Here is an 11,534-nt window from a genome sequence, read left to right as displayed (position 1 = left end):
AACCCAAAGAACCTGACACAATAGAGTCTACTCCACGTTTAGTCTTCCTACAATCCATCACTAGCATCCTTCTATCCCATGGATCTCTACGATTCCTAACATTAGTATGAAATAACCAAACATAGATATACACATGCATTTAAGTATTAGGACATATTCAATAGGTTCCCCATATGTAGATCTCAAACTCGAGACATTGACATATATTAACTTTTGGATCATGTAGGTTGTGTGAGTGATTTCTAAAGCACATTGGTTGAACACTCCACCGAATGATTACATTATATCCATGTTGTCCATAACCTCACCCATCAAACAAGACAAATAACCAACAACTACTCCCAAATCATGAACTAATTGTGAATACTACGCTTAGCAAAAAACATTTAAAATTTCGGCAAACACATGTAAATGGCATGTCTAGTTTGAACAACCTTAACCTTTCTTGTAGTTAGAGGGAATTTAACAATAGTGCCAATTGGGTAAATATGCGATAATGAATCCTTAAAAACATTGTATATACAAGTGTTAAAATGGATTTTTTTCTCTCATAATATCATGATTAGCTAAAGACCTCACCTAAACCCACCCTAAGAAAAGTGGTGAAGATTAAATGAACTTTAACAATGTGCTCCTCTCCTAATTGTGTGATTATCCCTTGGATACTCTATCCACCAAAGGCATATTGAGAAGTTAAGGACATGTGAGAAAATATATCCAACCATTTTGTTAAGTACTTGTTGTATGTCTCAGTTCCCATGGCTTACCGATGATGTTGACATTGATTAATTGTGCCATTCTAATAATTGGTGATGCTAAAATATCATACATGTTAGGATTTGTGCAACCATATACACATACGAAACAAATATTCCAATCGTAATACCTCTATGTTAAGACTCCACCACACTTCTATTGTGGCATTGCGATTGTTAATATTTCATATTGTCAATCACTCAAGAAGATGTAGTGATTAAAAAGTAAGATACAACCAAGTTTAAAAATCAACCTTCAGGATAAGAAACTAAGAAAAATGATCATTCTATTATGGGTTGCAAAGGTCCCGTGAAGTATGGATTCCTGGCAACACACAACTTTAAAGGATTCAACATGAGTGCTATACACGTAGTTACAAGCTAGTCCATACAAAGACAAGGTGCAATTGTGGGATTGAACAACAACGAAAATACCATTATGAGGTGTGTGAATCCACTTACTCTAATGAAGACTAAAATTCTATCAAATTGAGGGTCCTTGACAGTGTTAACAAGAGAGAGAATTCCACACGAAAGAATAATTATAATTCATATCATCCACAAATTAAGACCTGGTACTGTACACCTGTAGCTTCATCCCACCTCTTAAAAAGACTTTTCATCATTTTCTATAATCACATCATGCATGACATCTCCCTCTTCAAGCAATGCTTCCTCAATGGCTTCAATCAACTCATCATCTTCATCCCCATTCTTATCACTTTCCTGCAAAACAGTTTTGAAACCTCACTTCTATAGACTGAGAAAAATGCTTTGCATTGTTAATATAGGCCTAAATTTACCAGTTGCTATTATTTAGTTAACCAGAAAATATTTAATAATATAAATGGATATTGTCCTGTACCTTTTTGCTTGCTAAAAAGGTGGCACAAAGGTACACAATATATTGCATGGGAAATTGAATATAGTTGGCACCAAATAGTTTCTTAAAGGCTAAATCTGTAGCACAGTACAGGAAGACTAACAAGCAATTCCCCTAGGTAAAACAGTCATGAATTAGACCAGCCTCAAGCCCTTGGGTGATATTTCAACTGTGCTAGAGATCCCAAACCCAGTTTGATATTGATTCAACATTCAAACATTCCGGCGACTCTGTGATAGTGGAACCAAGTTTCACCACAGAATCATACTTAAACGTACAATAACCTAAATCCACGTGCTATCGTTGTAATTGACTAGAATCATGTTGAGATAGGTGCACATAATAGTGATACTCATTAACAATGTATTCAGCGATAATTGGTGTATGATTAAAGGATGATAGGGATGTCTCTTATCATCTATCAAACAGTGGTTGTCTTAATCCAAAGCACATAATCGATCTGTATAAATTTTGGCAAAGAAGAAGGCCAAGAATAAATTCCAAGATATTTTAAATTCAAATAAAACATATATTGAAAAAGGAAACCATTTTGCCCTACCTCTATGAAATCCATGTATAAAGCCATCTATCAAAGAAGAATGTAAACTTTCAATAAGGATATAGAGGGGACACACACCTTGTTACTATGCTTCTCACCTAGAATTTTGAGGGCATGCAGAAAGACATGCTCTTCAACCTGTGGAGAAACAAAGGATACGATGAGAAAAATCCTTTTAAACTGACCACATGAGAAATAGTAGAAAACTGCAAGAAGATGATGGTTTTCACTTGAATACGATGAAGCTCATCCGAGAGCTTGCTCTGCATCTGGATGAGGACAGCTTCCTCTTGTTCAAGCAGCCTGGAAAACAAGGTTTAAGTTTTGATCAAAGAAGAATAATTAGCCAAAACAATTAAATACAGGAACTAGACCTGAGCATATTGGGAAGCGATATGTTGTCTGTGATTGCATCATCTTCCTGTGACTGACTCCCTTCTCCTCTCTCCATCCTGACCAAGTCTCAAACGTGATTAAGCAAGTGTTCAGGTTATTATATTCCAGGAAATAGCCTCTTGATTTTTTTAAAGTACACATCTACCCCTTCTTTACAAGAGGATCATCCCCAGATTGCATTCTTAGATTGTAAACTTTGCCAATCAAGGAGTATTTTTACTGTCTAAAACATGGAAAAAAAGCATTCCAAATCTGGTAAAATGAGTTTCTCCTCATAAAGCTGAATCCTAATTTTTCATCAAATCACCACTGTTGTAGGCTTCTATCCTATCATTGAAAGTTTAAATTACAGAAATTTGATTATGCATTGCAGGCACAAAGGCCATGCGATTCACGATTCACTACAAAACAAGGGAAACCTGCATCAGCTTTTTATTCTATAAATGCATCCCTTACAGAGGTCCAGACGTATTACCTCAAGGATTTTATGGTTATCCAAGTAATAAAGTACCATGACAAGGTAAACGTGAAACCAGCCTGTAGAAGTTCCACAAGCCATAAAAGACCAACCACCAATTTAGCTAAAACCTTGCAAATTCATTAAGGCTTGATTTGACATCTAGCAACGGGCCCGGTTTCGGCTCAAACTGAACCGAACCGTTAAGCCATGGTTTATGGTTTATTGGTTGCAATATAATTAAATGGTTTGATTTGGTTCAAATAATATTAAACAGTTTGGTTTTAGTTCGGTTGGTTCTAAAACTCGGATTTATCGGTTTATAGGTTTAAGTGGTTCAGTTTAATGATTTATTGGATTTTGGTTAACGTTTTTTATTTCTTTAATAGTGTATTGATTTAAAGGTTTAGCTAATGTTTTCTTATTGATTTAATTAATTTAACTTAATGGTTTTTTAGTTTATTATATTTTTATTTATTTAATTTTTTAATTGATTTGACTTAAATGGTTAGGTTCAAAATTGTGATTAAATGGTGCGGTTTGGTTTCAACCATAGCTATTCACGTCCACAAAGTTAGACAGTTCCTGAACAAGGAAATTGACACAATGTTGACCTCAAAGACTGGTGCCCCTTCTCGTATTTCTTTATTGATAATTAATAGAAGATCATGAAATACAATAGAGCCCAAAGCTCTAGAAAACATAACTAGCAGTATAAGCCTATGCCAGCAAATAAACCTTGCATGTGTGCTTGTAGCGTACTCTCCACTCAGCATTGTAGAAAATACAGTAAATCAGCTATGGGAACAGCCAATTTCAGCATTCTAAAATGATTTCCCATTAGCTCTACAGATCAATTTTGGGATTCACATCAAGAACATATGTGATTGAATAAGGTGGGCTGAGTCTTGCTCATGCTTCCTCAAATGGCACTTCATCAAAAACAAATCTTAGCCTGCAACTCCACAATTGGACACAGAAACATCACCAGGCATCAGAACACACTACCAACTGGATAAACCAAGTGACAATACCAGGGTATGTTGGCCTTGCCTCCTCTGGTCTAGGGACCATTGACATCCCATCGATTCACTGTCATGAAATGAATCTTGCCAGATGTCAAGAGTTCCCGCGGAGCAAGTAAAATATTAAAACTAAAATAAAACAGCTAAAATGTTTTCTATAAAATAACAAAAGGCAACACCCCATGACGACAGAATGTACCAACATAAGAAATTTACTGCAAGGTGTGACTATATATGTAGTTACAAAGACAAAGAGGAGTTTGGTAATGCATTTCTCTCCGGAGAAAAACAAGGAAAGAGGATTTCACCGAAATCTGGTTCCAAAACATTACCATAGTTTAACTTTGTGGGCACACTAACACGTCATCTACTTTATCCACCACCACAGCATATAGTATAAGATGATCTTGTGTCAATGTTCAGAATCTTGAAACATAAAATGGTTCCACAATCCATGTTAATGTTCTTGGAGGGAAAATGAGTTTTTATGATTGCAAATTTTTAAAATACCTTTGAACTTTGAAATTGAATGTAACTTATAAAATATAACGATTCCATAAGGTCTACAGTTAAGACAGTCTATATATTGATCATTACTGTCAAACTGATGATTGAATGGACTTAATGACTTTCACGGCTCATGATAGTCCGGATCTTCACTGGAATGTTTTAATATTGACAAACTCTCAGTTTCAATATATACAAGTTTCCCCAAAATCTATGTTTATGTTGCAAAAGACATATGAGTTTTTACCAACTTTAAGTAAGAATCTAAAAAACAATTTGATTTCAAAATGTCAAGGTTCTCATAGTTTTACCAAGTAAAAATACCAAGTTTTTCGTTTTTTGTCAGTAAATATACATTATACAAATTCGCAATTCGTAGTTTTAATAAATTGCAACTTCCGTGAAAATACATAATAATACGATTCTGCTATTTCCCATCCTTTCTGTACTTTGAGCCAGTGAAAACAATACACTACCTATATCTTAGGTTCAGGGACCTCTAATCTGCTTCATATCTACAATTGGGAGATCATGAACAATCCTCTAAGCGAGTAATACATAGATTGATTTATTGTACAGAATGCATTCATAACAAAGGATGCAAGGATTAACAGCGGGCACCTGTTGGATCAGCTATTCCTTAGGAACATCGTCATAGTTCGGCTGCATCATATCGTCAGGAAAAAGATGTCAAGGTTAGGGTTTCCAGGAAATTGACGAAGGGCCTGCGAATTTCTTACTTCTTACTTCTTATTTCTCATGTAGTGAGTGAACTATACATATTACACACTAGTCACCATTAACTTTGTATTTGTGCCTAAGTCTATGCACACACACACACACTAGTCACTATGAAAATTCTCGATCTTCCATCATAACTTTACTCCCTCAACCGGCCTATCAAGCTTCATTACCCTTGGTAGAATATTTTCATAATTGAGTTTCATCTTCTTCTTAACAGTGGCCTTTTATGGAACTCTATATCTGCTTCGCTCTTATTGTTAAATTGTCTCATATATTTTCTAATTGCATTTTGTATATTGACGTCTGCAATCATGTGTATTCCACTATGTCAATTGGTTCATCTATTATTGCGAGTGTTCAACCAACTTGAATCCTCGTGCATTAAAAGAAAACTACATTTTGGGCAAGACTAGTTAATTGGATTCTTGAAAATATGAGACCAAACAATCATCTAATCTAACATGTTTGAAGTATGTCTTCAAAATCAAATTTCACTTTCAAGTTGTAAAACACGTCCATATATGAGATGTAGACAACACCAATAGTGTCAAATAGTGGAATTCATATTCTATCCATGGATGTGGTGGAACAAATCTTTGTAAGCCCATGTATTGATGCATTCTCACATATGGACATACACATAAAAGCAATGAATAGTTTGAAAGGAAGTTTACTTATTTGCATGTGTGCATGCATACAATGTAAATTCATTCACATTCAAATAGATATGCTATACATATGAATATACATACTATGTGTATTTACATATGAAAATGTGAATATTTGTGTGCACAAGCATTTGGTTGTTGCAAACACTTGTCCACAAATACATGTGTTTGATGTGTTGATAAAAGGCATTTTCATCCTTTAAAGTGTAGATGAGTTTTCGAACTTGAAAGTTGGTATGTATGTATACTTTGCTATAATAAAAGTACGTGTATGAATATATCTATCATATCAAATCCTATACATTTGTGGCATATTCTCATGGAAGCATACCATAATTTGAGCTTGAAAGTAAAGTCAACAAAGCAAATTAGTAAGGAAAACATTGGTCCCAAACATTGGTTCAATGGCAGAAGAAGTATGGATCCATGTTTGAGAAGTTATTGTCAAGGTGTTCAATAAGAGGGGAGAGATTCAGACTCCAAGCCAAATCAAGTTTAAAAGAGAAGGAAGAGAATGTTTTGACTTTGTGCGTAGTTAGAACACTAGTGAGAACTTCACTTGGAGGAGATATCTCTTGCACTTTCTCTTTCACTGTTTTAATTTCTTGAACAAAAAATTATTGTCAATTCTAATCTAAATAAAAAAGATTACTAAGAAGCCTCGATCCATGAAACAAGAGTTGGTTCTTGAATCCAAGAGAGCAAAGGCAAGGTACTTATGACACATGTAAGTATGAAGCTCAATTTGTACCTTAAAACTCAGCTCATGTGATGTGATGAAATGAAACCAATAATAGGACCAAACACTTGATTGTCCAACCAAATGGCTCCAAATACTCGCTTAACACGTCTACTAATTTACTCAAACCTTCGAAATTACTACATTGAGGAGGGATAATAGGATAACAATGGTCACTTGGTGCAACTAAAGCGAAACTCAATTCAAAATTCTCACTCCATGCGAAACTCAATTCAAAATTCTCACTCCATAATTTGCAGACACTTTTTGGATCTTGAAGAATAAAGAGATTTCATATTATAATAGATTTTTTCCATGTATGGACCAATAGACATTCAATTTCAATTCAATATATTTGTCCTCTCTTGGTGTCACACAGAAATGGAGGCGCTCTCAAAGTTAGAAAAGTAAGAAAAACATTATGATCAAATGTATGCAATGCCCATTAGTGATGATGATTCCTCTGTTTCCAAAATTCACCCTCCTTGATGTCGATTTATCGAATAATGCCAAAATGCATTTGAGCTTTAAAGCTATCCTGCAAAAATAGAACAACAAGAGGAGTCCGGATCGAGAATTCTAGAACGAAAACACAAAGTCCCGAGACCATGTTTACGATGATAATGCATACGAGATATAATAAATACTATTGGGAAAAAATCACCTATGATAAGTTTCTTCATAGCTTAGGCTTTCTAATCACATGGACATCAAGATTAAGAAAACTATTAGGCCAAGTATGTATTTAAAGCATATGTAATTTCCCTTAATCAACTGAATAATCTCAGCTAATCTAGCTCTTAATCAAAGCTGCCAGTTGTCAATTTAAACTTCTATTAATTAGACAAAGTCAGCAAACTAAGCTATCAGTCCTGTAAATTATATTTCATATTTATTGTAAATTAATTTTCATTGCCTCACACAAAAAAAAAAAAAAAGCATAAGTATGTGCTTAACCTTGGTCTTAATATGATTAGGAGCCACAATTGTGACAAAGAGCACATGTATAAACATATACATACATAGACATAAATATAGACATACACATGAATAAACACATCCATAAACAAATGTCCATATCCATATACACATGCATATGCATGTCTATACAATCTTGACCTTCCTCTTGCCCCCATTATAGGTTTCCATACACACATATCCATATCTATACATACAATCTTTGACCTTACTCTTGCTCCCATTATAGGTTTAATTACAAAAGCTAACCTTGCATTGCGGTGTCTCGGGCACATCCAGTGATCTTGATGCATCCACGAGTGTACGGATTCGCGATGCCAGAAAGATGGCAATTGTAGTAGGAGATTCCGGCTGAAGAACAAGGAACATAGTCAGCATTGATGACATTATAACCGATACTTAGGCTGTTAGAACGCTGTACAAAATGCAGAGAAACAAGGAAGATGATAAAAGTGGTGAACAAGGCAAAGCAAAGCCTGCACATTGTATTTTTTCTGGCAAATAATCTCTCCCTCCCTCCCTCCCTCCCTCTCTCTCTCTCTCTCAATTCACAAAATCTCCAACAGCAAGAAAGCTATGAGGACTATGTGATTATGGGAAAGTTTTCACATCATATTTGGATGCATTTTTAGACACACAAAAAAAAAACACTGTGCATTTCATGCAGATCTTAAAAGCTTTAACAGGTATAAACCAGTCCATCTTGTGTATACAAACATTTAAATATTCTCTCAACCTAATCTTCAACCTCCACATTTAGTTTTCTAGCTTATGTACACAAAGAAAATGGCCACTCAAAATCACTGGTATTTATGTTGAAGCTCGAGGACACATTTTTACATCTTGTCTAGTACAAAGTAAGGATCTTGTAGAGTACTTTGAAGTTTCAGGAAAATCCATGCAAACCCAGTAATCTAAACTCTTCTATGTGTGTATATGTTTTCTCGACGGAAGGATTTCTCTGTTTTCCTTTTTTGTTGTCTCTCTTGTTGCTCTTTGCACCTAATCCTAACCTTACATATTACTTCTTTGCTACATCCAACCAAATCCTTATCATTCACTAAAGTAAGTGTGAGATCATTCCACACTGTGGGATTAGGTTTTATTCACTGAATTGTGTCATAAACAAATGGATTAGAGGTCCATAGGTCATTTGCACAAACAATACTTGTGTAAATACGGACTTCGAACAAGAGGAAGTGTTGTTGGGACGAACAAATTCTTCAAGCTAGAGAGGATGACACTCTCAAACTGCCCAAGCCTCTTGATCATAATGGAACTTGCAATATCTCACTTGAAGAATAACATTGTGTCAGGGGTGATACGGATTGAGAATGTTAAATCCAATTGTCATGCCTTTCCTTATGTCCCACGACATTTTTCCTCAATTTGGAAGCCCAAAATACCTAAAGTTGGTAGAGGACAAGTAAACATCCACGGATTGTTACAAATTACATTGGGCATGAGATCCTAGCATTCAAAAATATTTTCAATGCACCTCTCATCTCGCCCGTCTTCGAAACACGAACATTTTTCCAAAGCAAACTTAAAAAAACTTGATTTTGCATTGTCGACACTGGATTGCATCTTTTCCGAGATAATTTATATATAAACTTGAATTTGCATTGTCAACACCGGATTGCATATTTTCCAAAGCAAACATTTACTTGCGTTGTAAAAATTTGATTGCATCATTGGGATGCCTAATTTTTCTTGGAATTTTGCCAATTATATTCTTATGCCTTTTGTATGAATCAAATTTGCTCTTTTATATAATATTGCTTGAATTTTCAAGGTGGTGAGACTCTTTATTTAACAAATCTTGCAAGTCCAATATAATAGAAAGCATATGAAGATGACAACAACAGGGACATGGTACACACATCGTCATTAATAGGTTCTTATTCTTACTTGATTAGATATCCAAGAAGATGGGTGGGCTAAAACGCTCAATCAAGCTCTTGATCGGGAGAAGGTTGCATCGCTTAGGTTAATATATTCACTTCTATTGGTTCTTCTTCAATCACTATCTCGGCAAGGTACCACTACAACTTGGTAGGATGTCTTATCTTGCCTATGTCTTTACCATTGGCCAACAAGGTTTCCTTGGGAAGTGAAGTCATTCATATAGGTGCAATAAACACTTTACTAAAAAAGCATTGAACCGTCTAGGACTCTAATGGTAACGGTAGAAGATCAAGTTTTCTGCTAGCGGGAAATGTGGTGTGGGAGAGTTTTTACCAGTACATGTAGTAAGGATGCTTTTAACATAGTGATAAGGAAACAGTACTTTCATCAGTTTTAAATTTAAAAGATCAGCGTTTGCATCGATTCCATTGTCGTCTAGTCCGGTTAGGATACCTGGCTTTCACCCAGGCGACCCGGGTTCAAATCCCGGCAATGGAAGAAAGCTTTTAGGGTCTTCTTTATAGGTATTGAAACACTCTTTATTTATGGTTGGTGAAGGAATATGGAAAAGCAACAAACCACATTATCTATTTTCTCGGTTCGGTTGAATCAAGAAAACATAATAGCTGAGTTTGCACCTAATTCGATTGGTTCTAAAGTTGTATTTAGGTAGCGTTGCATCAATTGAGATTTATTCCTAAAACTATTTGGTACACCTCTCCCAAAATCCTAAACCTATTATTCAAATTGGACGTTGGAATGATGGCTTCCCTCAACAAGTTAAGTGTCATCAACATGACCCTATTGGCTTATTCACTCGTCCAACCTTTAAAAGTTTTTGTATGTGACATGCACATGATAAGGGAAACAACCAATGGACATTTCGAGCAAAACTTTGGAATTTTGTTAACAAATGCATGCACACTTACTCAAGGGGATGTTGTAAACTATATGCATAATATGAGTGTTGCACTAGAGTGGCAATAAAACTTACCTGGTTATAATTGCTTAATGATACTATAGGGATATGTATTTTTAAGACTGAATAAATATTGTAAAACATCTAAGGAAATAAACACTTTTGGATACATGTAATAGGGAATGGTTGTAAGCAATATTGACAATTAAATCCAAATTTAGAAGTCAATTCTTGCACAACAACTTAAGTTTATTGATGTTTGTATATTTGGATAAAATCAAGTTAGCCAATATTGATGAAGCAACGTGGAGTCAAGAGTATTGACCATGAAGCCCCCAAGGGAAATCTAAAGTACTCATGTCAATGTGCTCATTCTATGTAAGTGAACATGCATGAGGCTATTGTAATACCTAAAAAGAAGGAAAATTGTTATAACTTAGAAGTAGGAAAGTCATCCCCCCTCTTAGGAATGTCGAGCATGTGTGTTTGCCCATGCATATTGATATAGATGCAATCCGAAGGTGATTGTGTTGGAGAGGGAATCCACTAGGTTCAATTGCATTCTAGGGATCATGCCTACCTTAATGTGATGGTTATGCATCGTGTGTGATGTAAATACATATGTAGTAAAAAGACACTAGTTCTTGGAAATAGGGAAGTTATGTGAGTGTCATACATATGGAAGTGATTGTTGAAATTGAGCTTGAAGCCACTATCATCGTACGTTGTGTCAAATATTTAGATAAATAGTACAATGTGAAAGCATTTCCTTTTTACATGATAAAGGAGAGATTAATTAGGATTTCAGCAAATTGTTTTTGTAGATTCACCATTGGACCTACATTGTTTCATTCTCTGTGTAGAGAATGAAAGGTTGTGAACTCAAAATTTGAATGAGTGGGGTTGACACAATTGAGTGAATAACAAGGATATCATTAATGACAAACACGTGTAATGATTTCTATTATATGTACATATTGTGAAATGCACATAAAA

The 11,534-nt window shown here is 35.1% G+C and overlaps 1 protein-coding gene across 2 annotated transcripts; it reads right to left on the bottom strand.

Moving 5' to 3' along the window:
* Positions 1-1,017: 1,017 nt before the first annotated feature.
* Positions 1,018-5,319, bottom strand: LOC147849112 (uncharacterized). Of its 2 annotated transcripts, none has more exons than XM_087337783.1 (5): positions 5,204-5,319; positions 2,572-2,649; positions 2,428-2,500; positions 2,276-2,335; positions 1,018-1,481 (listed from the first exon to the last, which is right to left on the bottom strand). In XM_087337783.1, exons 2-5 carry the CDS (start codon positions 2,646-2,648, stop codon positions 1,362-1,364), a joined length of 330 nt encoding a protein of 109 aa, XP_087193909.1. In that variant the 5' UTR covers position 2,649; positions 5,204-5,319; the 3' UTR covers positions 1,018-1,361. The 2 variants fall into 2 exon arrangements, with proteins under 2 accessions (XP_087193909.1, XP_087193910.1); XM_087337784.1 differs by having other exon boundaries at positions 2,296-2,335.
* Between the last annotated feature and the right edge of the window lie 6,215 nt (positions 5,320-11,534).

This window comes from Azolla caroliniana, unplaced genomic scaffold (assembly GCF_043228905.1).
Source record: "Azolla caroliniana isolate FFs.n. ecotype wild unplaced genomic scaffold, voAzoCaro1.0.p SCAF_126, whole genome shotgun sequence".
Taxonomy (NCBI): domain Eukaryota; kingdom Viridiplantae; phylum Streptophyta; class Polypodiopsida; order Salviniales; family Salviniaceae; genus Azolla; species Azolla caroliniana.
This window is presented reverse-complemented; position numbering and strand designations above follow the sequence as displayed.

Excerpts from the sequence above, each read along its gene's own strand:
- LOC147849112 (XM_087337783.1), bottom strand. The coding sequence starts at position 2,648 with ATGGAGAGAGGAGAAGGGAGTCAGTCACAGGAAGATGATGCAATCACA. Across the intron at positions 2,501-2,571 it reads TCGCTTCCCAATATGCTCAG|GCTGCTTGAACAAGAGGAAG; the intron begins GTCTAGTTCCTG and ends CTTGTTTTCCAG. Across the intron at positions 2,336-2,427 it reads ATGAGCTTCATCGTATTCAA|GTTGAAGAGCATGTCTTTCT; the intron begins GTGAAAACCATC and ends GTTTCTCCACAG.